This window comes from Hirundo rustica, chromosome 5 (genome assembly GCF_015227805.2).
Source record: "Hirundo rustica isolate bHirRus1 chromosome 5, bHirRus1.pri.v3, whole genome shotgun sequence".
NCBI classification, from domain to species: Eukaryota; Metazoa; Chordata; class Aves; order Passeriformes; family Hirundinidae; genus Hirundo; species Hirundo rustica.
Genome location: NC_053454.1, coordinates 1,733,508 through 1,761,321, shown reverse-complemented (window position 1 = coordinate 1,761,321; position 27,814 = coordinate 1,733,508). Strand labels below are relative to the sequence as shown.

Here is a 27,814-nt window from a genome sequence, read left to right as displayed (position 1 = left end):
TTGATTTGGTTTTGTTGTTTTTAATTTTTTCTTGTTTTTGTTGTTGTCATGGTGGCTTTTTTGGTTTTTTTGAGGTTTTTGATTAGGGTTTTTTTTTGTTTGGTTGGTTTTGTTGTTTTGTTTTGTTTGTTGTTTTTGTTGTGATGTTTTGGGTTTTTTTGGAGGTTTTTTTTTTACTTTTTTCTGGTTTGGTTTCGTTTAGTTGATTTTAATTTTTTGTTGTTGCTTTTATTGTTTTTGTTGGTTTTGTTGTTTTGGTGGGGGGGGTTGGGTTTTTGGGGGGTTTTGTTTGGGGTTTTGTTTGGGGTTTTTTTGTTGTTGTTTTTATTTTTCATTGTTGTTTTTGTTGTTGTCAGGTTTTTTGTTCTTGTTGTTGTTTTTTTGGTTTGTTTGGGGGTGTTTTTTTTAATATATGAGGATCACCAGCATTGCCTTAGGGCAGCTGATGCTGATGAAGGCGAGAGCTGGAGCAGGAATCCCACAGAACCCGGGGAGATGCAGTGACTGGAATCCAGGGACAAGTTTTCAGGCTCTGGATTTTCCCAGATCCCGCTCTGAGACCCACACAGCCACTCCCAGCCTCACCCCAACCTCGCGTCCTCGTGAGCTCCTCCAGGATCCTTGAGTTAAAGGAGGTTGGAGGACAGCTGGATGCTGGATCCCAGCCTGATCCTGCGGCAGGTAACAAATTCACTCCGTGGACAAGCGGCTCGTTCCCAGGCTCCTCGATGACAATATTCACCAGGATTTGGGCTCTTCTCTGGTGTGGGTGATGCCAAGGAAGTCAGAGCCAGCTCCAGATGCTCCCAGTGCACCAAATCAGGTAGAAGGTGCAGTTATTCCCCATTAAATGGTGAAATAATCCAATTTTTGGCTGCCCAGACTCTCACGTGTCAGACACGTGCTCTTACAGTCACAGCTGAGATGCTCAAACGCTCCAAGTGCTGGGGATTGCACAAATATCCCCACAGAAACACCCTCAGCACCGGGAGAGAAACCCAGACTGTGCTGGGAACTTTGGATTAAAGAAAAGACGGGGACTGGGCAAGGAGTAGAAATACATAAACAGCGGATTTCTTTTTTATTTCCATGCTAAACACAGAGCTTCCTTGTACAACCAAGGAATTCCCTCTCCCTCCCTGCCTCCCCCCACAAGCAACTCTCATCAAAAGAAACCCTTCACTGGAAAATCAACGCCAGATCAGGGCCATGGGCTGGGAGAGCCTCTTCAGCAAGAGTGATATCCGTGGGCCAGAAATCCCTGAACGGGGATTCCCTCAGTTAAAATTCCTCCTCAGAATCCTGGGACAAACCTCCTGGAGAATCATAGCGGGGAATAAACCCAGCACCGCCACACATCGCTGGAAATCCACCCCACGCTGCAGGGAAAGGGGATGCACGGCTGGAGATGAGCTGGACCTGCCCCTGGAAGGTTTCTCCTCTTAAGCGGGGCCTATCCTGCATTTACACTCCCTCCAGGGAAAGCAGGAGGGGGAAATGAGGGAGTATTTAGGGTAGCGATGTATTTAGGACACGCCTTTCTCAGGTGGGACCATGGGGAAGGGGTTGGTTTGCATTAATTTCAGGATGTACTTTGGATAAAGTTTGGGGGTTTTTTAGCGGCCGAACTGTGGCAGTTTTTAGTCAGAGAGTTTCTGTGTTCTGGGATGGCATCTCGTAGGATCATGCAATGTCCTGGCTTGGAAGGGACCCACAAGGATCATGGAATCCACCCCAAGACCTTTCAAGGGAAGAACACGAGAAGTTTCTTTGCTCTCCTAGCAATAACTGATTCAGTGCCAAGACAAAAACACCGATGGCCTCTTTACCTGCTCCTCAGAAAAGCAGCTATTCCCTGTTGGGCTGTTTGCCAAAAATCCCACCCAAATCGTTCAACACTTAAGGGAGAGCTCGAGGCTTCTCGGGGCATTTTTGGGGTGGTGTAGCAGCTGTGTGGGACCTGTCCCTACACTGTGAGCAGCTTCGTTCTTATGTTTTTATATTACTTTCTTCTTTAATTAAAACCTTTTTATTTTTCAAGGCACAGTCGACCACACTGTCTCACTAATCATTTTGAGCCATTTTCTGTGAGGTGCTGGACACCCTCAGAGGTATTGAACCCTCTCAGAGCTGGATAGAGCTGGCTCTTCCAGAAATTCAGTCCTTTAGGATCAGAAGTGGTGGAGATGGGAGGGAGCTGCCAACACCTGGGCAGGCAAGGAAAGCTCTGCAGCGAAGGGCCTGGAGGGACAGGACACGGGGAAGGGCTTCCCATGGCCAGAGGGCAGGAATGGGTGGGATATTGGGAAGGAATTGTTCCCTGGGAGGATGCTGAGCCCTGGCACAGGGTGCCCAGAGAAGCTGTGGCTGCCCCTGGATCCCTGGAAGTGTCCAAGGCCAGGCTGGAGCAGCCTGGGACAGTGGGAGGTGTCCCTGCCCTGAAGGGGGTGGAATGAGACGAGCTTTATGCTCCTTTCCAACCCAACCCAAGCCATGATTCCATGAAGATGTGAATCCCATAAAATCCTGCTCAAGCAGGCTGGCACACCCCTGGAGGAGCCGTTTGAAATCCGTGGCACTGGTCCCAAATTCGAGAAATGTAATGCTTTGAACACCAGAGAGGTGCCAGCAGAGCTCCCAGGAGAAGCAGCTCCCAGACAGGGCAGGTGAGAGCTGCTCCCAGCCCTCCCAAAAGTCTCCCCAGCACCAAAATCCATCACGCTGAATTCCAGAGGAGGATTTCCTGCAGCCCCCTGCTCACATGACAGACACCTCACTGCTGCAGAGCTCCTGGTTCTCCCCATGTGCTGAGAAGCACCAGCACCACCCAGATCAGGAGGGAGAGACTTTATTTTCAAGATGTTTCCCCCAACTCTTTGCATCTTGCTCCCCTTCTGTGGCTGCAGCAGCGGGAATTCGTCTCATGGATGAAGAGCAGTCTCTCCCAAGGGAGCAGCTCTTTGCAGGAGAGGCAGATGGGGAGCAGAAGGGAGCAGCTCCCCCAGGACAGGCTCTTCAATATTTAATGTGACATCAGAGCAGAGCCAAGCGATCCGAGCTCCTGCGGCGTTTTGTACAAGGCGAAGAAAGACAGGGCCAGGGAAGCGCGAAAGGAAAACACGCAAAAGCCAAAGAGGAAAGTGCTGATTTGTGATTCCAAAGCTTGTACTGCAACAACTCCCTCCTCTTGGCTCTGCCCACAACATCGGTGGTTTGCTCTTCGCAAGCAGTGCTGCAGCCACGAGTGGAGTGGAGGGTTTGGTCCTTCAATGCCTTAATTAGACAGGAAAACAATTAGAGAAGATGATTCTCGTGTAACATTCACAGGCCTCAATAGAGAAAACCCACCCCCATCCCGTGATGTCTATTTAGGTTGTTTTGGAAGTGTGGCAGATGAAAGGAGGACACCCCAAGTGGAAGAGGAGCCGTAAAGGAGATTTCTGAAGAGATGGGGAGGTGCAGCTCATGAATCCTTCATCATTGCCTATCTGGCAAAGGAGTCCCAAGGAGCAGCCACTGCCAGACACAGGCTCAGGTTCTCCAGGGAAAATTCCCACTCAGCACCTGGGCAGCATTTCCAGAGTGGAAATTCCAGAGCCAGCTCCTAGAAGGGGCTGGGGAAGCAGAGAGCTGTGTCAGGAGGTGACAGTAAACAGCTCGCACTGAGCTGTGGGGGAACAGACACAACAGAGGTGCTTGAGCCACCCCTGGCTCTGCCCATCAGCGTTCTAGGCAGGTAAAAACCCTGCAAAGGGCAGATCCAGAATGCAACAAACAATTAAAAAAAAAAAGGTTGGAAAGGAGTAACATGAACGTGTGACAATGGTGTGGATGCCTGTTGGGACTGGAAAACAGGAGCTGCTTTTGGTGATGAGACATCTCAGGTCCCTTTCTTATTGCTGAGAATTCCACAAACCCCCCCCCGAAACCAACCCCTTCCCTCCCACCTCCAAAGATTCTCCAGCTCTATCCAACTTTGGGGGAATTTCCTGCTCCTCCCAGGAGTCTCCACAGAGCAGAGTCCAGCAGCAGCTCCTAAAGCAGCCAAATACCATGAGCAGAAATTTGCAAATCTCAGTCTCTGGGTGCAGCCAGAGATGTGGAATTTTGGGGAAGAACCCACAACTGTACCTAAGCGTGGCCCTCTACTCTGTTTCTTTCCAGAGCATCCCAGTTCCCTGGATCATCAAGAAGCTTGTGTCGTATCTCACAGCCCTGGGTCTCATCTTGGACCACTTCAGCAGCAGCAGCTCTGAGCCAAACCAGCCGAATCCCTCCTCTCCATCCCCATCCTTCTGCAGCACTCATGCACATCCAAGCAGAGCTTGGCATTTATTTAATAACTCCAAATGTCGGTGCCAGGGAGTTTGGGGCTGTTGCAGTGCAGTCGTCAGCTTCCCAAGCAATCCCCGAAGTGCTGCGCTGCTTGTTCAGCAAGTTCCACCTTTTCACCACCTTCCCTTCACTGACGTGGACAAAGACATCAAATCCCGCACACAGCACGTCAAGGACGTCTCGAAAAGCAACAAAATAAAGTCTCAGACCAACAAAACCAGTCAGGTACAAATCCAATTTTAATTGTCAAGCTCACTTCTAGCTCCTACATTCAAGGCAAGGATCAAAAACTACAAGTTTGAGAGTAGAATTTTATTCTATCCCGAGTTTCTGATCGTCGCGGCAGCCGTCGAACGGCAACTTCCAAAATCCACTTGTTTCAGAAGCTTTTCCCTACCTTGCAATGCCAGGTGAACCCCAGGGACTCTCCCAACAGCTCTTGACACCTTCCAGACTCAGTTCTTTGGCAACAGTTACACAGAGCATTGTGCGTATATAAAGAGCTTATAATAAAACTTCTTTTACATTCTAATTGTCTTAAACCTTCACAGAAGTATTAAAGTGCTCAATCAACTCTGAACAAACCCTCCTTCCCTAGTCAGCTACTTCCTGGAAACGCCTGCACTTAAGTCAGCAAAACCAGAAGCAAACAAGAAGAGAAAAGGCATGGAAAAAATAAAATAAATCCTCTGCAGGATCATGAAAACCCCGTTTGAGACGAGAGGCCTCGAGCCTCACATCTCCCTTCTACCCAAATATCGAGACGTTGGTCCAAATGTTCAACCAGTCCAAGCCAGCACAGCTTTTTTTTTTTTTTCGCCCCCTCAAGCTGTGCTGATTTCCCATCAGTTGATTCTTTGGCCCCTGACTTCTGTAAGAACAACAACCCTGCAGAACAAAACCCTACTGATGCTACAAAGAAAATACAAACACTGAAGTCACACCGGTGGAGGAAAACAAAAGATACAAACAAGAGATGTGGTGGATATTTAACCCTCCCTGCTGCCTGGGTTTTAAATTCTCTCTGCAACATCTGACACTCGCTGAAATTGATCTTTCAAAAAGGCTTTAAATGGGGACATTTTTGGCTCTTCTAAGTGGGGGATGGAGGGTGCATCTCGAAACTATTTTGTCTGGCAAGACCTGCAGGCCAGTCCACCCCACTACAGCTCTGTGCCCGAGGAAATGCTACCCAGAGCCTCACAGAGGACCAAAGCCACGTTCCCTTGGGCACAACCTGTCCTTCCTCCAGCCACGGCACCCAAAATATCCCTCAAACCACCCCACAAGGTGACTTCTTCCTGTGGAGACATCAGGAATTCACCCTCGGGACGTGTGTGTGTGTCAGCCAGAGGATGACACCTCTGATTGAAGCTTTGCTGAAATCTTCTGACATCTGTGGGAAAAACATGTTATTTCAGCCTCAGCAGCCCTCTGCACTCCCTGGCTCCCAGCAGGTCCTGAACTGCTGGCTGTCACCTGCCCTTTTGCTGCTGACTGAAGATCAGACAGAGTTCGGCCACCTCCGAAATCCTGCCTGCCCCTGTTCCTACACGCAGCCCTTGCTAACAGCTCTGAGCGATCCCGGCACAGAAATGACTGAAAAGCCAGGAAGCCTTGGTCAGAAACCACGCTCAGGTTTGTACCTGCTCTTGTCAGACGTGGCAGGAGCCCCCGAGGCTGCTGAAAGCCAAATTCCCTGCCTTGGTGCACTGGGGTTGGTCATCCTGACCCCGAGGCTCCTCAGATCAGCTTGGTGCCACACGAAGGTCGTGGTTTTGCTGTCTGTGACGTTGTTTTGCTCGCTAAGCTGAGGGGTTTCCCCTACAATTTCCCCAGGGACGTAAAACCACGGATGTAGGAACTCTCACTGCTCTCCTCCCTCGAGCCTCAGTACAAAGGGTTTCGTAAGAAAATGAAACAAAATTAGTTCTGCACGCGTGTTTGAGAGCCGTGGGCAGCTCCACAAAGATTAAATACCTTCTGATCTTTAGTGCAAATACACCAAATCTGCAGTGGCTTGAGCCCGGCTTAGCGCCAGCACAGGAGCTTTGCACCCAAAGCCTTCCTCTCTCGTGGCTGGGTTGGTCTCCCTCACCAAGCTGGGGTGGGAGAAAAAAACTCTGCACCAGCTACTGGGCAAGCAACTGGTCAGAAACACTTCTCTGTGCTGATGAATTCATATTTTACATTCATCTTCTTCCCTCATTTCTCTTCTTTCGAGAGTTCATCGCCAAGGTCCACAATCTTCTGAACATTTTTAGTTCTGACCTGTGATGTGCTGAGCACTGAACTAAAGGGCAGCTTGCTTCACAGTACTCCAAATAAGAAAACTGACCATAGTACGAGCAAAATTAAATAAACTGAAATAGAAAAGACAGCAGAAGTTAAGATTCATCCAGAAATATAATATAACGTCCAGGAGTGGGGGGAAACTGGAAATCAGCTACGCAACAGAAACAATGAAATGACCAAAAAGTATTTGATTAGGTGGGAAGAGGAAAACTTTCATTGCCTTCTGTACATCAAAATTAAATGAAAAATTCACGTTGGAGCCACGAGACAGAATGATGAAGGTCTCAAGCCATAGGAAGGAGAAAGCAAAGGAAACACCTTGAATAAAGCAACACGTGAACAAAACCAGTAACCGAGCAGCTTCCAAAGGAATAAAAGTGACCACGTCTCAAATGAGGAAAAAAAGCAGCACTGAAGCAGAGAACAAGTATATGGTCAGGACATGGTGGGTAACACTGACTGCACGTAACACTCGTGATATTTGGAAAGAACCAGGCCTATTTGTATATCTATGCAAAATATATACACAACTCCATATGTATATATGTACACATAGGCACTACTGTACATATGTATATGCAACCTCGACACAACTGCCCTCTGGGTGCAAGCAAAAAAGAAAAAAAAAATAAAAATAAAATGCTGCAGTTGTGCAAAAAACTGCAATTCTGTGTTTGATTACCCAGGAGAAATGGGAGAAGGATCCAAACTAATTCCCAAACAGCTCAAACCTAGATGGGGTTTCGTCCGCAGGGCCAGCTTCTGAATGTTCCCAGCTCGTTTGCAGGAATTAAAAATTCATCCAAAGCTGTGGATTGTAGCAGTATGCATTGCAACTGTTTCCAAACCCATTAATCTGAGAAAACAGCCACAACCTCTCCTGACATCAGTGGTTTAGCACGAGGCCATCCCACCCAGAACACCAATCTGGGAATAGTGGGTGCACAGGGAATTGGATTCGAAGGCCAGGCCAGGGCTGTCGTTGTGTAAAACAAGGGTCAGTTGCTGTTCTTAGTGTTGGGGAACAGAAGGATGTGGTGCATCAAAAAAGACCCCCCACCCTCAAGCAAAGGAACACAGGACAACTCTGGATGCTCCAACCGTGCAGCCAGGCTGATCTTTGGGGTTTGTGTGCTTGGGGATGTGGAAAGTAGCATTTTTCCATAAAGCTTGTTCGCCTCACAGCTCCAGAGAGCATCGTCCTCTCAAGTCCAAGGCTCCCTCGGTCTGGCACAGGCCCCGTGGGGCTGTGACAGGAGTGCATCGCCAACGTCAGAGCACGAAGAAAAGTGGTGAAAGGAAACTGCAGGAGATGGTCCCATGCCTTTTCCAGCGCCAAAGGAGTTGTCTCCGCTGCCTTCAGTACTCTGCATCCATGGCATCCAGGTACTTGGCCTCGATGATCCTGGGGAGCAGGTTGTACCTAGGGCAGAGCAGGCAGGGGGAGTCAGCCCTTGTTCATGCAGCTTTTTTCCCTCTGTCCCCAAAGCTGCCGGGTGAGCCTGGCCGTGACATTCAGCCAGCTGAGGGGGACACAAGATGGGGGACAGCAAAACCAACCAAACCTGCAAACAAACACAGCTCTCCCTCTGGAAGAGCCTCCTCCTTTCAACTGGAAAGGAGAGAGAACATCCTCGTCCTCACGGGAAGGAAAGTCGCTTTCCTTAGAGCTCTGCCACTGCCAAGTCCTCAGCGTGACTAAGGTACAAAGGTGAATTTTTGTGGTTTTGACTCCAAAGAAGACCATCCCGACCTGGTGTCTACCTTCTCCACGTGGAGACAGGGATTCCCTTACTTATAAATTTTTATTTGATTTTTTGCAAGAACATCCTCACAAATTAATGCATTTGGGTGAGAAAGGCACTGTGAAGTTGCCCTTGTAAATCCCAGAGCTACATTTATGTGGCATTTCCCCCTGTTTAACAAAGAAATGAGTCTTCAGCTGTTAAAATAACTCGAAAAACACCAAAAAATCAGTTTCAGATTTCAACAGCTGTGCAGGAGATCCCAAACATCACTTATTAATGAGAAATACCAGGATCTCCTTAAATAGACCCATCAGAGAATAAAATGCTTGAGAGCCATGGGAACCCTGATAAGAGAACTTGGAGAGAAGATTCTTCTTTGGGCAATCAAAAACTCACCATCCCCAAGTTCTGAATGTAAGCCAAGAATTGGGAATACCCAAAGAGATAAGTTTTCTTTCAGCAGGCTGTTTTCCACTGCAATAATAGACTTCAGTGGCTTCTCAGCATCTAAGACCACACCAGTGATCCCTCACCAATGACAGCACAAATCACGTTCCTAAAGCTGCTGGATGGATGGAAATGTGGCTTTGGGACGTGACTGATGTTCTGGATGGAACACCAAGCCATGCCTCACTCATTTGGGTTTGATCCTTGAATTTGCCCCCTGGCTACTGTCCCATCTCCTCTTTCTCCCTTCACTTCTTAAAAAAAAAAAAAAAAATAGAAAAGATATTAAATTTCTTCAACTGCCTCATCTATTTGGAGTGCCAAACCTTTGGGAAAAAGTCATTAACTACAGAGCTCATGGATCATGGTGCTGCCTTCTTGGCTGGAGGTCACAGAAACTACATGAAGGCAAGAAAAAATCAGAAGAAGGAAAGCCAAGGGCAAATTTCCATGCTGCACCGGCTGCAGCATCTTCCCCTTGGCAGCGGGGCTGATTATCCAGCTGCTGGGAAAAAACTGCCTGGAAAGAGAAATGACTTAACAACACAGGGGGTATAAAGTGACAGCACCTTATTTACTGAAAAGAAGATATATTTGCATATTAGTATCCAGCTCTTAGTACAAAATCAGGTTTTTTGACTCCATTCTCTCCACAGTAATTGAGTTTTTTAATACCATGTCCAATACCTGAATTTGGCTGAGCGTGGCCCATGTTTTCTGTTCTGCACTCAGCTGCCCTGTGTGCAAAGCTGCCATTCCCACAAGAGCCACTCATCCAGCACCGCTCACAGTTGGAATATTTACCAGCCACTCATCCAGGCACCCCAAGTGCCACCAGTGTGAAGGGCAGGTGAGGATCACTACCAGAGGAACAATAATTTCAGTGTTTTCCCAGCCCGTTTACCTTTTAAAATCCAGCCCAAATGGCTCTGACACGATCCTGTTGAAAGCCACGGTAGCTCTGACATTTGCTTTTGTTTCAGGAAAAACCGGACCCATCTTTATCAGCCAAGGAAAACAGCACAGCAGGTGGTGCAGATTAGCAAATTGGCAGCCCTGAACTTTGGGATCGGAGGGAATAACTCTGGCACTGCGAGCTCAGAGTCAAACAGGTATCACCGGTACCATGCCAGCCTAAAAATAATCAAGTGGAACTGGAAACTTGATCTGTTCCTTCCGAGATCTTATTATGGCCTCATTATATCCAAAGGACTGAGAGCATGAATGATTTAACTGGAGAATGATGGGCACTGGCTGCTAATGAACCCCAAGGAAGAAATTAGTTAACAATTTCTTAACAATTCTCTCTCAAGTAGGATATTGGGGGATCCTCCCACCTTTAAACACATATTTTAAGTCTAAATGTGTTCAGTTTCACCCAACTGATCATTGACAGGGGCATCCAGCAGTGCAGGAGGTCTCTGAGGTCACCACAGCAATGGGTAAGAGAGAAAAATTATTCTTAGGAAAAGTTTACAGCTCTGCCTGCACTGGCCTGAGGAAACCAAATTGCAAAGTGATAAGGAACATTATCAAATACCACCGGGAGGTTTGGACCATGGCTTCTCAGGAAGATCAGGCATTTCACAGACACTAAAAAGGGGGAGGTTTTGCCTCCTGGGAAGTTGGAAGAAAAGCACTTGCCAACCCAGAACCCTTTACACAACTCCCAGCAGCAGTGAAATCCTCCTCAGGCTTGAGCACCTGGTTAAAAAACCCTCATCATTACCCACTTCCAGTTAGTCTGCAAAATGCAGAAAGCCCTTCTGAACCACTCAGACTTCTTGCAATACTGGGATTGGAAGGGACCTCCGGAGATCACCCAGTCCAATCTCCCTGGAACAGGTGACACGGGAATGTGTCCAGGTGGGTTTGGAATGTCTCCAGAGACTCCACTGCCTCCTTGGGCAGCTATTCCAGTGCTCTGCCAGCCTCAAGATAAAGAAATTCTTCCTCATGTTGAGGTGAAACTTCCTGTGTTTTAGTTTGTGACCTTTAGACCTTGTCCAGCCCCTGGGCACCACGGGAAAGAGTCTGGCACCATCCTGGAGATATTTCACAGAATCACAGACTCATAGAACCATTACGTTGGAAGAGACCTCCAAGATCATCAAGTCCAACCCAACCCTAACCTCAACTAAACCATGGCACCAAGTGCCACATCCAGTCTTTTATTAAACACATCCAGAGATGGCGAATCCAACACCTCCCCAGGCAGACCATTCCAGTACTTTATCACCCTTTCTGTGAAAAACACTTTTCTTTATTATTTGTTTTATTTTTATATTTATTTATTTATTATTTTTTTAAATTATTATTTATATGGATTGGTGAGATCTCCTCTCACTCTTCTCCAGACTAAACAAGCCCAGCTCCCAGTTTCTCCTCTCCTCAGACTTCCAGTAATCCAAGCCTGAAGACACAAAGCATGGCAGACAGGGAAAAAAGACAGCCAAGTTTCCTACCTGATGGGGATCATCCCTATCATGATGAGAGGGAAGATCATCTTCATGTAAGGCAGGGGTGACATCCCAAACCCACAGAGGATGAGGAGCTGCAGGACCTGCAGGCCTGTGAAGTAGTGGATCTTCCTCTGGGGAACTCTGCGGATGTAATGGGTCGGAGGATAAGCGGTCTGGGAAGAGAAGAACCACGCGTTAGACGTGCCTGGACACTTGTTAGAACACACCTGGAGTTGTGACAGCAGAATGGGGCTTTGGGACGCCAGGGTTTGAGGGAAGTCATCAATTTGTATAAGCGCTGCATCGACATCAGGGTCCTTAAAAGGTCCAGCAGCTGAACACGGGATTTGTGGGGTTAATTCCAGTGCCACGCAGAGGGTGACTGGGCACTGGAAGCCTGGAGAGAAGACAGGACACCCCTCAGGGCCAGGATTGCCTCTGGGAACATCTGGAGTGCAATGCAACACCTTGGGAAGCGCAGTAATGAGATTCCCTGGGGAGGATTGGGATTCTCAGGGCTCCACAGCCAGAGGTGCCTGCGGGGGTGTGCAGGGAGAAGGAGAACAGATGCATCCAGGTGTTGTTCCTGTTGATGGTTCCTCCACCTGACACCCAGCTCCTCATTATTTTAGAGCCTTGCAAGGCTCCAGGCTTGCCCCTGGTGCTCCCATCTCTTGGCTGAACCCCACTAGGGCAAGACCAGGAGATGAGGGAAGTGCAGGAAGAGGCTGTGCTCAGACTGCAGGGATTTTCTCAGCTCATATAAGCCACCCATTTTTGAGAAATGAGGGGGGGAAAAAATGACATTAATAGGCTAAATGTGGTGGTTTGACAGTTCCTTGCTCATGTCTGAGCACAGGCTTTGACTCACTGTCTATACATCAATGAAGAGGATGAGCGACTGTCTGCTGGCAGCAGCACAGCCTCAGTGGCTTTCAGATCGTGCCACAACCCATTAAAAGGTTTCCACAAAAGGGAGTTTTCCATATTTGAGGGTACTTTTTAATTGTCCACGCCAAAGCCTGGAAAATTCCACACATAATTCCTACAGAAACCAGAAGTAATAAGTCACATACATCAGTACCCTCAATCAAAAATTGACATGACAAATGTAATCGTTACCTGAATCTCAGAGTTTTAACCTCTGGGATGTAATACTGCAGATCAAGACAGATTAGCAGAGATGCAGAGCCAAATGTTGGGCTTATTAAACCCTTGACTCTTGTTACATAAGAGAAGGTGAGCTGGAGATTGCTCCAGGTACCACCTACACTGCCAAACAACACCTTTTTAGCATCTGTAACAGCGACAGATTTTAAAAACATCTTCTGGGTTTGCTTTCAGCCCCTATCACAGAGGTTTCAATAACACAAATAATTTCATTTTGAGTCTAAAATCCCATCTTGTGGTATTTCACACAAAATGAAACTGTAAAACAGGACCAAAAAAAAAATAAATTACCTGCCCAAAGCTTCGCTGGGGAAATCAAAGATCATAATTTCCTGATATTGTGGTTTTTATACTTCATATTATTACTCTTTTCTTTTTTTTTTTTTTTTTTTTTTTTTTTAATGCATGCTCTCTGCAGATGACACGAAAACACAGACAGGGTTCAGAACTCCCCAAAAAAACCCTCACAGAAAAAAATCCCACAGCAAGAGAGCAACAGTTTGAGCAGTTGTGCGCTCGGGCTGCAAACACAAGTGCAGGTACCTGCTCCTTGAGCAGCAGAGCCACCCTTTCAAAGAGCTGGTTGCCATCGATGGAGGTCAGGGCGATGTAGAGGAAGAGGCCAAAAAGGACCGGCTTTGGGATCCACTGCAGAGGGAAGGGCAGGAGCAGCAACGACAGCCCCACCAAGAAATGAGCCATCAGACTTGTCAGCCGCGTCTCCTTCACACTCACGATCCTGGAAGCAGGGAAAGAGGGGTTAGGAGCTGGGATAACACCCCAAGGTCTCTAAGTGTTTATCCTGCTCCGTGGAGGAGCAGGAAAGGGAACGTGCCACCGGGGAAAGGGAAACTCATCCCCACCACAATGAAATCAGCACTTGTGGCCCCGTGCTGACACTGAGGAGGCAGAGCCTGGCTGGAGCCAGGCCAGGCACTTAATCCACAGAGCAGCTGGAAAAGTGCCAAATTCCCCTTCTGCAAAGCTCTACAGATCCTATCCTGAACTAAACTGCCCTCAAAACTGATTCTGTTTAGCACAACGCAGGAAAAAAAAAAAAAAAAACCACAAAAAAACAAACCAGGCAAGAATCCTCTTTCTCGACAGTAATCCTTCCCTTGCTTTACCCTGGACTGGCTTCTGTCCCAAAGAAAACTCATTGGCTTCTCCAGGAAATAAGGAACGTCTTGGAGGAAAAAAAAAAAAAAAAAAAAAAAAAGAGAGAGAGAGAAAGTCAGCATTCTCCTGACAGCGAGTCAGCATTTTTGATGGATACAAGGATCTCCCTGTTTACATGGAAGGGAATGCTGAGAACACCACACAGGGATTCAGTCCTGCTGTGGGCAATTGCCTATTACCATGCAAAACATGTCATTAATTAATGCAAATTTTCCAGAGCTGACAGGCCACAAATTGAGCTTTTTTTTTTGAGGGGAAGACTGACAGGAAAGCAGGCAGCAGCTTTAGCAACCGACTTGAGGGGAGCCTGCTGTGTTTTCTTTGCACTTCAGCTAAACCTGTGAGCATCTCCTCCCAGTCTGAAAAAAATCACCAGACACAATGGGAGGAAAGAAAACCCACATCTGTCAAGACTACTTAGAGAGAAAAAGAGCATTCCTAATTTTTTTCCTTTTTTTAAGAAGATAAATCCAACAATTCAGAGGATAAACCAGTGAATAAATCCCCCTATTATGAGGGAAATTTTTTGTCCATAGGCTGTTTTGGTGTCATTTAGTGACCTCATTCTCTGGATGAGACCCCACAAATTGTGAATTAATCCTGTACACAAATTTCTCTGAGGATTATCATCAACGATCTGTCAAAACACACTTCCCTCCTTTGCACACGCACTGCTGGGACTTCATAATCCCTTCTGTCCTAAAGAAGATTGAACTATTGTGATATTAAGTTGGAGAGTTTTGCTCAGAAGTAAGGTCAAGTTGAACTTCAAATGTGTTTATACCTTCAAGGAGCAAAATGAAGCTGAAGGAGCTTTCCACACCTGCATTTGGAGAGGGAGGAAAGGCTGACAGCCCAAAGGTTGCTCTGAGGATTTGGACAACAAGGCAGAATTAACACCAGCAGTCATGAGACCTAAGGTACCACAAACAGCACACAAAGTCCTGAGAACAACACTGGAATTCTTCTGAGTAGTGGGGCAGGTCGTACAAATCACCCAGGATTACCAGGACAGGATGCACAGAGGTGTTAACCTTTAAGTAACCCTTCCAACATGTTTAAACCACAGCTTTTCTCCTTACAAACAGAGATTTTGTTGGATCCTCTCACAAGTCTCCTACACCAAGGGGTCCCTGCCAGTGCCCAGAGAAGCTGAGGGAGAGCTTCACTCGTGCCAGCTCTGCTAGAACAGGGACATCACCTAAACAGACAGTTTGGCATCTTTCCCACTGCCTCCAGGTCTGGATCATCACAGAATTCCTGGGGATGAACAGAGCCAAGCAGCTTCAAGTGCAACTGGAAGTGCTGTGCCAGAGTAATTCCAGAGTCTGGCTGCTCCAGAGCTGCCAGAACCACGATGAGCCTTCGTGGTGGCTCAGAGAAGCAGGAGTTTAGGGATGCACTGAATTAACCTCATCCAGGTACAGCAGGAGCTCCTCCAGCACCAGGACAGCCCTAGAGGAAGAATTTCTGTTGTTTCAGACAGAGATCTCCTCTCCTGCTGGGGAGGCTCCTGCCCTGCAAGCACGCACAAGTCTGCAAGGGAAGTCATGCAAATGGAAGGGCTCAGGAATAAAACGAGCCACAAAACCACATTTCAATCCGATGCAAGGCTGCAAGTACAAGCTCAGAGTGGCAGCCCTTTGGTAAGAGATTTCTGAAGTTCATGGAATTTTCTGCAGCCATCTCTTAGGGATGCAGCAATCACAGCACTGTGTTTGATCACAGACAAGATGTACTGTGATTGCTGCCAGCTCCTGCTAATGCCACTTAGTAGTTTGGAATATTTTATCAGAACATAGCTAAAATTGCCCATAATTGGGCAAACATGATATTTTTAAAACTGATGTTCCCAGCCTGAGGTTGGTTTTCTGCTAATTCTAACACCTCATTTCCAGAGTAAGAACATCACAGTCACATTAAGTCAACAAAGGAATCCTTGATTTCCGTGTGCTCAGAATCTAGCTTGGCCTTTGAGGAAACAGCTCCAGAAAATCTGTGCTGTGATGGAAATAAAGTAATTAATGGAGATTAAAGAGCATAATCCAGGCTCATTTCCCCAAAATCCTCTAAATATGGCTAGCATGGGATTAGCCATTCCTGAACTTCTCCAAGTAAGCAACAAGAGCATGTTTGCAGATTGCCACAGGAAACTTAAATCGTTTCTCAACAGGGGAGAGGAGAATTTTGCTTTCACTGTGACAGATCTTTATCCTTGTTTATATCATCATCCTGTGGGAGCTTTGATTTGAGTGCAGGGAAGGAGCCTGCCAAGGGAGACAGAGCTGATTTTCTAATTGAGCTTCATTTCTTTTTCAGCAGAGCTGGCTAAAAGAGGAAAAAAATAAGACAAAAAAAAAAAAAGAAAAAGAAGAAGAAAAAAAGATGACTACATTGCTTGGAGCCTCCTGTTCTAGCCTCAGTGCTTTGCAGAGAACAAAAAGCTTTGGTCTCAAAGGGAGTTCAGAGCACTCGGAAATCCTCATTCCCATTTTCACTCCCAATATCCAGTTCTCAGCACTAATTTTCCTCCAGCAGAGCAGAGCTGTGCCATGAGGGAAACACACTCAGGGAGATCAGGGCAGCCCTCAGCCCTTCCAGGATAACCACTGGAGCTGTATCTAGGTCAGAGTGGCCAAAAAGGCCTCTCTGGTGCTATTTTTTGGGGCAGCTGGGTGAAAAAGAAGAGGACAAGTGCAGGAATTAGTGCTTAGTTCAGGCAGGGGACTTGGCTTTGTTAAGTCAAAGCCAGAATACAGAATCATGACAGGGGAAAAACAGGAAAAAGAGGCACTTGGATATTAAAAGTGACAACAGGAGACACAGGAGGGAGGTTTGACACATGGGTTTCAAACTGTGAGTTCTGCACCTCTCAAAGAAACAGAGTGGAGGTATCCCAGAGCACATCATAGACACAAGGAGCAAAGACATGGATTAAAACCCTACAGAACTTGAATTTCAAAGTTGATTTTTTTCTTTAAATAGGGTTCAGCACTTATTCAAGAGAGATACAGTTGTGGAAACAACCAATAGCAACATATCCTAATGGGAATACAAACCCAAGGGACTGATCTCCCAGGAAAAGATCTGTAGAAGAGTTACAGGGAGCAGCAGAACTCAGCAATTTCCAGATCTGGAAGGCGAAATCTGTCCATCCCTGACCCAAAAAATCAGTTGTGCCTGGCTGGGCTGGGCCATTTGGCACTAAAACAAGCGTGAAGGCAAGACTGAGATTAAGAGACCCACTCCATCCTCCAAAGTCAATGATCACTTAGCCTCACTTTTGATAAGTGGCAACTCAGAAAATGGAAACCAAGGCAGGATAATTAAAACTAATGGTATGTGAGTGGAAATTATCACTCCTGTGGTAAAAGCACTCAGCTGTAACAGACTGAGATCAAACAGGCCAGATCTGCTCCAGAGCAGAGATTGTTCCATGAGAAAAAGGTTTTTAATTTGTTTTTAATAGGTTTGTGATAAGAATGTGTTGCTCAACTCAGAGCAGCAGAAGAGTTGGTCTTAAATAGAAACCCATGACCCAGCCATGGCTTCACACTTGTTTTCTGTTTAAAACCCAGAGAATTTAAGCATCTCTTTCCCAAAATGTGGTGGGAGATGTTATGGGAGCTCTGAAATAATGGTGCATTTTTCCTCCCATCCGTAATAACCACCAGACAGGTTTCAGGCAGTGAATCAGCTTTGCATTCTTTCTGGGGAAAGCATCTGGAGACATCCAGCCAAATCATCTCCTCAGCTTCCCAAAGGGCTGAAACTGAAAATGACCTTGGTTGACTTTTCCAGAGAAGAGTGCAATAGAGTGGGTGGGAACCCTGTGGGACGCTGCCACTGGCCCAGAGCACGAATTTGAGTGTTGCAGCGAAGGGGATGAAGCCAAATCAAAGCTCACTGGGTGCACCTTTCCATCGCTTTCGTATCTGGGATGCAACAGCCAACACCCCAGCCACGCAACCCACTGTTCCCAAAGCATTGGCAAGCCACAAACGCATCCAAAGAGATCTACTTACGTCTCATAGATGTGTCCACTCTCCACCCTCTCCTCCACGTAGGCCAGGGCCCGGACGTGCATGGGGGAATGTGGGAAGGCGGCGTGGATCCAGGGCAGGCCGAAGACCGACAGCCCCGTGTTGATCAGCGCCACGAGCAGCAGGTCCCAGTGATAGGCTGTGCCCTTCACCAGCCTGGAACGAGGGGTTGGGGACAGCAGTTACACCTGGTGCAAATCCTACAGGCTGCCCTTCCACACTCAACACACACAGAGATTTCACACCTCTGGATTTACCGTACGCGCGGTGCGGCACTACACGTGAGCGCTAAAGGTAGTGAAATGTGATGGTTTGCTCCCAAAGCTGCTGTCATCTGGGAGGAACGGCTCTGAGCAGAAAGGCAGCCCACTAAAGTAACAGCCCATGAAAATTTCATCAGCGTTTTTCTCCTATGTTTATTGCAGAGTCTACACAAAATCCACGTGTGTGTTTGCTCACAGAGTCCACACAGGGAGGGGATAAAATTCTGAGCATTTGCTGTCGAAGTACTGCCGATGAAGTTTCTTGTTTGTAACCCTCATCTCCCTCCTTCTCCACGAGCAGAACACGTGCTCGGTATGCTGCAGTAATCCCCTAATTATGTAATTGCTACTGCATGATAAGAAAATGGGACAGGAATTCATTAAACTTCAGCTCCTCCTTGGTAGTCACAGAATCATGGAACGGATCACAGAATGGTTGGGGCTGGAAGGAACCTTAAAGATTTCATCCAGTTCTAACCCCCTGCAGGGACACCTTTCACTATCCCAGGTTGTTCCAACCCCCATCCTACCTGTCCTTGGACACTTCCAGGCATGGGACAGCCACAGCTTCTCTGGGCAACACATTCCAAAAGGTTGGTAGCCAACCAAGGAGATTTTCTCCTAAGTCCATCAAATCCTGCAGAGCTTCCCTGTTTTGATTTTTAGGGGATGGGGAACCTGACAGCCCTCACTGAGGAATCTGAGCACACCCACTTTGCCAGGACTGTGTGGAAAGCAGCACCAAGACTGAACTCACATCCACTTCAGCCTTGCCCGTTTTTGCAAGGTCTGCCCCTTTCTTGATTATTCTTTCTTGAATAGTACCAACTGCTGCGATATTATGAGCAAAGTTTAGAAAAAAGGCTGGGGAAGGATTCAGCTCTCAGACTGAACCCTCAGTGAAAGGTCTAAGGCTTTATCTCTGCCCCTGGAGCACTTGACATCCTCACACAACGGGAGGGATCAGCTGAATTCTCTCTCTGGGCACCACCAGCTGGAAAGGGAGCTTCATTTACACATGTCAGTGCCACTCAAACAAGCTCCACTGAACACCTCAGCACAGACTTGGAGCCACCCAAGTGGACACGAGGCACATGGAGCTGGTAGAGCTGACGCAGCACACAAAGATCAAAGCCATTGTTTGGGCAGCAGAAATCTTGGGTGGGGCTCAGTTTTGGGACAAAAGCCTGGTCCCACTGGGAGTGTCCCCTTCCACTGTCTGAGGAGGCCGTGGGGTGAGTGGGTCAGGTAGGTGTCTACCCTGCAATGCCTCTGGAAGGTGCTGGCAGGAAGGGTGGGACTGCAAATGCATTTCCTGCATTGACTCACGCTTTGGAAACACAGCCCCTGCTCACGTGCTTCTTTCCCTGACCAAAGGCACCTTCAGCACCCTCAGGGTCATTGTTTGTTGTCCTCCCCATTCTTTTCAGAAGGCTTTAAGGACATCAGCCTGTTGGAATGAACCCAGAGGAGGCCACCAAGATTATGAGAGGGATGCAACACCTCTGCTGTGAGGAAAGGCTGAGAGAATTGGGATTGTTCAGCCTGGAGAGGAAAAGGCTTCAGGGTGACCTAATTGCAGCCTTCCAGGACCTGAAGGGAGCTGCAAGAATGATGGGGAGAGATTTTACAACAGTCTGGAGTGACAGGACACGAGGGAATGACTCAAATGGACAAAGAACAGGTTTAGATAAGATATTAGAAAATAATCCTTCCATGTGAGGGTGCTGAGCCCTGGCACAGGGTGCCCAGAGAAGCTGTGGCTGCCCCTGGATCCCTGGAAGTGTCCAAGGCCAGGTTGGATGGAGTTTGGAGCAACCTGGGATAGTGCAAGGTGTCTGTGATGGCAACTCAAATAGATGGTGTCAAGTTCTAGTTTTGACATCTCTAAAAATCCCTGCCTTGTTTTTCCTTCTTTAAAAATCCCTGCCCCAACACCTGATCAGCATCAGCTCAGCCCTGTACCCAGGCACTCTGAAAAACTCCAAAGAACATTTTACATTCCTTAAAAGACGCTCTGGTGGAAAATACCAAAAGTTTAGATGGAATTCACATTAGCCAGGAGATGACCCACTTACATACAGATTTATGCAACACTTAAAGGGATATAATAGCGATAAGAGCTGGTCAAAGGAAACTAAATTAGTGTAGCTGAATTTGAGCTTGTCTCCTCTCTCCTAATACTGTGTCACTCCAGCTACAACATGGAGAATGCTAATGGATATTATGCAAGGAGAGAACCCTCCCACGCATCACATTAGCAAAAAATCCTCAGAGACGTGGTAGTTTCCCTGGAAAAAAGTCATCTACATTCATTCTTGACATCGCATCTGATTGCAGTTGGCACAAAAACATCAGAGGGAATATTTTAATAGTGCAACGTCTCAAGTTTGCACATAAGTGAGACTTATCAGACACTGGACATATTGTTTTATTGCACTTCCACCTTTTTTTCAGTCAGAATTTACCGGCTCCAAACACTCCTGATGCTCAGCTGCAGCACGTTGTGCTACAACATTTATGTAGGTCATTGACTTCTCATTTTCAACAAATTCTCTGTACTGCAAGAGCAGTGCAAGTGTCCACATGTGTCAGACACTCCCTAAATATCTTGAGGTGCATCCAAAGAGCTCAAACCGTACAAAATATGTTTCACATTCACTACGCCACCTCTTGGCTCCCAAAAGTCTTAGTGAAAAATGCCTTGAGGGTTTTAGGGGACCAACGATGGTGTTGAGCAGAGAGTAAAGAAGAAACGGGTTGAGGTGATGAGCTCGTTGAGGATTTGTGGGTTTGGCTTACTGCCACAACACTGAGCTTTGGGGGTGGTGAGGAGTTAAGCAGCAGAGTTACCTCCACCTGTGGCAACAGGAATTCTTAAGAACACTTCCTGAATACATTTTCTGATGCTCAGACAAGCTTTGGGCAAGCAGTGGTGGTGACAGATCCAGGGACATCCCTCCACGGAGGGAAAAGCGGCACCGAAGGCATTACCTGTTCTCCGGGGCGTTGGTGAGGGACGCGACGATGTTCTGCTCGATGAAGAAGAGCATGGAGAGCAGAAATCCCAATCCCATGGCGCTCATCACCGACCCGATGGACAGGGACTGCACGGGGGCCAGCACAAACAAGCTGTCAGAGGCGTTGTAGTTGAATTTGGACACTGCAAAGAGGAGGGGAAAGGATGTCAGAAGGCACCTTCTTGTCCGACCATCAACGTTTTACCCAACATCATGAGGTACTGGGAAGCAAGTACAGGAAAGCAGGCGTGATGCTCTGGCATGTGGGAGCCTGGAGGCCATGGAAGACGGGTCCATCTGGCTGGTTTGGTTTATTTTTTTCCTCCATCCACTTAGGATTTGGCTGCCATCCTGATGGGACAGACCACTGCTAGTCCTAGCAAGGCATTACAGATATTGGAGCAAAACAAAAAAGGGAAATTTGCTTTCCACAGATGCAAGGTGTTCTCAGATGAGGAAGCCTTATTTCTAACCAGCACCATAATGCTCAGTTCATCAACCCACAGAGGCATTTGAAAACTTCCTCATCTCCAACAAGCCGTGCAAGGCATTTTAGTATAAAATCTAAATCAAAGCTCTGCTGCCATTGGAAGCAATCCTTGGCTAGGGATAAATCACACATGGCCACAATCATTTTGCAATCCAACTGGATGGAATGGCCATCACAATTAAAAAAAAAAAAAAAGCCATTTCTTTTTTGTTTCCATACATTTCCTCACATCACCGCTCACGTCACCGCAGGACAATGCAATTCCTGTCCCCATTATCACTTCCTGATATGGAAAAGTTGATCTATCTGGCCAATGAATGGTGTCTCATTTTTAGATTTCCTTGTGTAACTTAGGGCTGCCCAGATGCTCAGCACCATTTCACCTAAATTAGGAAAACAAACTGGAGACAAAGAGGACAAACTGGGATGACCAACTCCATGTTGATATGACTGGCAACAACCCTTCCTGCCTGCTGATTATTCTGCCCTTTGTTCTTTGCCAGAAATTGTTCATCTCCCTGTGACACACACCTCAAACTCATTGAAAAGACACATCTGGATAATTTTTCTTGCCCCAGCCTCATTTAATCAGGGTTTTGAATGACATAAATCTAATGGTGAGGAAATCTGAGCTCTTGATGGGAGGTACACACAGGATTTGTGAAATTTTATGGAAGAACTTTCATTTTTTAGCAAAACTTTTATAGGATTTCACTTCTCTCTTTCATAAACCCCAGTATTCCAGAGAACAAAACCAGAACTTACTCTCAATTTCCTTGAAGATATAGGAACCCACAACAGAGAAGGTCAGGACTGAAATGGGTAAGGCACAGTCGGACAGAATTTCGCGTACCCTCGCGTGCAAATATGGGCTGCAAAGGAGACAAAAAATTCCCATCAACACCCCACTGTTGGGGCAGTCACTCAATCCAGACAACATTTAATGCTTTAGAAGTGAAAATTCAGTTCCATCTTGCAATTCTGAAGAGATACTTGGAGTGAGGAATTAGTCTCTCACTCAGCCCTAAATCTTCTGGAGCCTACAGCCTTTGAAGGTTGATGAATGCGGAAGCAAAACACAAAGAAACAAGAAAATAAGACGCAAGCTAGAAAAAAAAAAAGGCCTTCAAGCACCAATTTGTGTCTCATTTCCACTTTAATTGCTTCCTGCATTTCAAATGAAGAGTTTTAAGAGCAATAGGAGCAAACCCCAAATCAGAGCCGGTGTTTGACTCCCAAGAACACACTGAAGGTACATTCCCAGTAGATCTTCCTGCACCATCAGGAATTTTTGCCCAGCAAAATAGTTCGGTGCCTGACTGGAGGGAGATACAGGGATCCCAACGTGGATTTGGAACCCAAAGATTTTTAAGAAAGTCATTTGTGAGGCCAAATCAAAGACAGAAGGGCATTGTCCCCTGAGCAAACATTTTGCTCTGCTGGGAATATCTTCCAGGTGGCCCTGCCAAGTTCATCCCTGCCTTTGGCTTCCACCTGATTTTCCTGGACTGCAGAATTAAGACCTAAGCTGTAAATGACTCCCTCAGAGAGAATCCAAAATAATCAGCAGCCTGAGCGCTAAACAACTCACCTTTTCTTGAACTGATAGAGCGTGTGGCCGAGCCAAAGGGTTCCCAACATCAACATGAGGCTGAGGACGGCGGTCTCACGCCCGTAGTGCCCGTCGTGAGTGCAGGTCTGGTTCTCGCTCACTGAGGAGCTCATCAAGAAGGTGGTGTTGATGCCGAGGCCTGGGATGGCATCAGCCTGTGATTTTCCACCTCCCGTGTGCCCGTGGTGGTAGTATTTCTTAAAAACTGCACAAACAACCAACAGGCAAGTGTTAGGAGAGGAGTGTGACAATCACAGCAAGTAAAATAAAGTGGGTTTCTTGCTTGATCATGAAGTATTAACGTTATGCTTCACCAGCTCTGCCTCTCAAGCCTGCAGAAAGAAATCAGAGCTGTTGCTCTTAGCAAGCCAGTGCTTCACAGATTGATTTTTTCATTTATTTTAACAGGTAAGAGTTAAATTAATCTATAAAGCAATACTGTACGGACTTCCAGTGCTAATTATGTGGCTTTGTTCCCAACACTGGAAGGACTGCTCTTAGATATACATATAAATATTTCTATCTAGACACCTGCTTTCAGCAGCCTGGCAAACAAATTCCATCAGGATTCTCTGGAAACACTAAGAGCAGCCAGGCTGCACAGATCCTTAAGTGGATTACACAGTGTACAGTAATTACTCTTCTTCCAAGGCTAGTCCAGATTTTTGAGATACGTGTGGGTGATATGCAAAACCTGGCAGAACATTCAAATTTGCAATGCAAATTAGAGCTACAGGGCACCTGAAGTAAACCTGCACAAGCAAAACACCCAGTAAAGCCCCTGGAACTGTCCATAAATGTTTTAGATCAGCTCAAAGGTGTTTATATAAGGAATGGACAGCTGTAAAGACCCTCTTGCTCTTGAGCATTTACTGTGTTCCCATTTCTATGTCACTGGCCGGCTCCAAGCGTATAAATACAGTTTTGGTATCATTTAACCTCTTTGGGGAAGAAAAGCCTGAAGGAGCAAGTAAAACCAGGAGCAAGAAGATGTGAATTGGGCTTTGCAGCCTCAGTGTTCCCACAATATCTGCTCAAATGGCAACACGCAGCATACACACTTCCATGGGAAATGCAGGAGCATGGAAACCACCATGCCAGAACTTTGCAGTCCCACTACTTTTCTTCATTTTAGTCAAAATACCCCTTCAAACTCTGCATAGAGAACTTCATGGCAAGAGCATCCTCTCTAGGTAAAAACACAACCACCTGAACCTTAGGCTAAAATTAACAATTTTAACAACTAACAATCTCCTAACAATTCCCTCACCCTCAAATAATAATCCAGGTTCTGAAAGTCCCAAACATTTCAGCTTTCCCATCTGCAGCGGCCACAGGAAAAGCAGGGAAAACAAACTAATTCTGAGTATTTGAAAAGAAACTTTGAACGTTCTTGTGCAGCGCAACTGATATTTGCAACCACCTTGAGTCCAGCTGAAGCCCAGGTTGTGTTACTGCTGGTTTGGAGCTCACCCTGGTGTAAAATGCCGCGAGTTCAGCCAAGAAGCCATTTGAAATGCAGTAATGATCTTTCTTGTCCCATCTCCAGAAGGATTTAAAGGTGCTTTAAAAGGAGTCTGGGTGTTCCACAAGTGGATGAGGTCAGCGTGGCACATAGACCACAAGAGACAAGACTGCCTCGCATTCAAGACATCTGTACGTAAATTTAAACATCACAGAAGGTTTACAGTTCAAAATTCAACCTCTCAAACTGCACCAAGAGCAGCCAGGAGTGAGGACATCACCTTAAAGCTCCAGACAAGCTCCCCCAGTGAGGAGCAATCCCATCCCTCCCCTGGTGAGCGCTGCGCGTTCCCCATCGCGTGCGGCGGAAGAGGCTCTGCTCTCTTGTATTTCCTCCCTCCGTGCTCTAGCTGCCTCAGCCCTGGCAGGACACACACACCTGCTCTGCAAACAGGTAAAACTGGGGCCCAGGGCACTGCCATGACCCACAGCCTGGCACAGAATGGGCCGTTAGAAGATTTGCACTTTCCAGCTCTGAACGCCAAAGGACGCTTTTGTCCTGACAAAAATGATTCTGGGCAGCATTTCCTGGGAATTCACAGCTGTCCAGGGAGAAAAGCCTGCTCACCCTAAGTGCTGCTGAGTCCCAGAGACACATCTGAGCATCAGAGAAACCAGCAGCACAAATAACCCAGGAACTACAGAGAATGTATTTGCATTCCACTGGATTAAGATTTGGACTGGAATGAGTAACAAACAAGTGGCTTTGTTTTGGGTCTTGTAGAATTTTCTCAAGCTCCCACAGATGGCTGTGTTGCAATACTATATTTAGGGCTGGGATATATTGCAGTAATATATTTAGGGCTGATCTTTGGTGCCCTGTGCTCAGCTTGACCACATCGCTCCACGCTCCATCTCTGAGGCTGAAATTCAATTTACATGCACCAACCTGGGCAGGATTACTCTGGTCCCTCCTGGATAGAGGGGAAAAAACTTTGCTTTACTCTCATATTTTAATTAAAGCAACAAGAACACACCAAGACAAAGAGTGGAGGTCTTCATCCCATACCACCTTGCTGGGAAGGATTTGATTCCTGAACACTTCTAGTTTGTTTTCACACCGGAGCTCAGCGAACCTCGTTGCCAACATCCAGAGAGAGCAGCGGAGCCGGGGGTGCCCTGGCTGAAGCCAAGCTCTTCTCCAGCCTCCAACAACATGAGCTGGCTTTGTTTTCCTCTGCCTGCTCACCACCATTTCCTGCCCAGTGCAGATGTCAAGATCAAACAAACACAGCCTCGGTGGCTGGGCCAGGCAGCAAAAACAAAGTGTCACCGGGACCGCGTGAACGCTCACGGCTTCGGTTCCTCTGCAAGGCAGGGCCCTCCCCCTCCTTTCCTGCATGTGTACCTTGCAAAAAATCACGGCTATGAACGGGCTGGGAAAACATCTGGGCAGAGGTGGCACTGTCCCCTGGCATTCAGGAAGCCCAGAGTTGGTTCCAGCAGGATAAGGCACTACCAGGATATGTTTAAACAGCATGGGGAAAATACCAGCTTTCACTTCCTACTGAACTGCTCAACCAAAATGTTGAGTGGGAGGAGAAGGTGGCAGCAGCAAACCACCAAGTCCTCGAAAACAGAAGGGGAAGAGCAAAGATGAACCCACAGCCATGAGCTGCACTGGTGTCATGTTTTTAAATATGGGCTCGAAGAGGGTTAAGGATGAAGCCTGTGCCTGCCAGCACCGGTCCCTCCTGTGCCTGGAAACAGCTTTGGTCCCGCCTGCGATGCCCTGAACACTCCCAGGTGCAGCTGAAGCCAATGTGAGCTGGCAAAGGAACATTGGTATGACTTTATTACCACCATCCCTACAAATTCATCCCTTCACAAGTACAGAGAGAATTCAACTGGTTCTCTAATCACGCAGAAAAACACAGAATGTATTGGGTTGGAAGGGAGCTTTAAGATGATCTTGTTCCATGGCAGGGATGGCTTCCACTAGCCCAGCTTGCTCCAAGCCCTGTCCAACTGCTGCAGACAGGTAAAAGAAGTTAGAAAAGTTTTATAAAATATAGATTAGGCCCCTCTGCTTTAGTTAAGTGCAGATAACTTGCAAGTTCCCATGCGAAACAACTTTGGGTATGAAAAGTTCGTTAGCAAAACAATCTATTCTCGGTGAGAAAAATAAGTGCACCTACATAAGCATTAGATCTCTTCCATGAGAACCCACAAAGGAAAAATGTAAACCCTGAATCTTAACACACAAATCACCTTCTGACCAATAAAGTAGTAAGAAAACTACCAACCAAGAGGTGTTGCACATGAGGTATGTGAAAACTGTATTAAATGAGTTATGTAAATAAAGAATTAGTTTTTCCTGCATGAAGAAAAGGGAGTCTTGGTTAACTTATTTCAACATCCAAGCTGGCCTTGGATACTTCCAGGGATCCATGGGCAGCCACAGCTGCTCTGAGCACTCTGTGCCAGGGCTCAGCAACCTCAGAGGGAAGAATTTCTCCCCAATATCCAATCTAAACCTGATTTCTGTCAGTAAGGTCACTGCTCCTTGTCTTCTTCTGTCCCCACTGCAATAATCTGAGGATTTACTTGCATATTCCTGAAAGTCTGGCAGACAAAATCGGTGGATGCTTCCAGCAACTTAACCTGCACCCCACACCTCTGCTGTGGGAAATCAGCTCTGGGCTACAGAAACTTTGTGGATATTTGTTAATTTTTACAGAGCAGCTGAATGTTCTGTTGAGGACCACCTGGAGACTGACCCATGCCTCCAGGACAGCACACACTCAACAACTATCCCAGAAAAACTTCTCCCTCACCAAGCTCTAAGCAGGATATTTAAAAGATGCAGGTGTTGTGCAGAGGGAAAAAAACAACTCTGATTGCACAATCAAAGCACACAAGGCAAATTAAGGATTCCCAGTGAAGCGAGAAAGTATCTCCCTTCAAATTGCTCTGCAGTGTCAAATCTCTTGGAAAGCATTCCCTTGCAAGCCTGAGTGTCTTAAAAACAAGGAGGGTGCTTGGGTGTATCCTGAAGGATTTCCAAACTTTGGGATGGAGGACAACAGGTCATAAAAATCAAGGAATGGGGCATTGTCCAGCTCCTCACTGGGATGAACAGAAATGCTGCCACTCACACAGTATTTCTGCTACAGTGATTCACCTGCTCAAATACCTCCTGCCAATCCCCATGGGGAGGGAGAGAAGTATCAGAGGAATCTGTTAAACCCCAAGACTCTCCATGGAGATTTAGAATTTAACCCAG

The 27,814-nt window shown here is 46.8% G+C and overlaps 1 protein-coding gene across 10 annotated transcripts in view; it reads right to left on the bottom strand.

The window, feature by feature from the left end:
* Positions 1-4,557: 4,557 nt before the first annotated feature.
* SLC4A11 (solute carrier family 4 member 11) overlaps positions 4,558-27,814 on the bottom strand; it is a 94,848-nt gene continuing 71,591 nt past the window's right edge. For 6 of the 10 annotated variants that reach the window (XM_040063603.2, XM_040063606.2, XM_058420490.1 and 3 more), the window contains 7 exons: positions 23,044-23,269; positions 22,218-22,324; positions 20,937-21,105; positions 17,662-17,835; positions 13,001-13,196; positions 11,291-11,460; positions 4,558-8,053 (listed from right to left, as the gene is read on the bottom strand). In XM_040063603.2, the coding sequence (XP_039919537.1) occupies positions 7,990-8,053; positions 11,291-11,460; positions 13,001-13,196; positions 17,662-17,835; positions 20,937-21,105; positions 22,218-22,324; positions 23,044-23,269 (1,106 nt within the window). In that variant the 3' untranslated portion in view covers positions 4,558-7,989. The remainder of the gene's footprint in view (positions 8,054-11,290; positions 11,461-13,000; positions 13,197-17,661; positions 17,836-20,936; positions 21,106-22,217; positions 22,325-23,043; positions 23,270-27,814) is intronic. The other 4 variants (XM_040063600.2, XM_040063605.2, XM_040063604.2 and 1 more) reach the window with 1 other exon arrangement.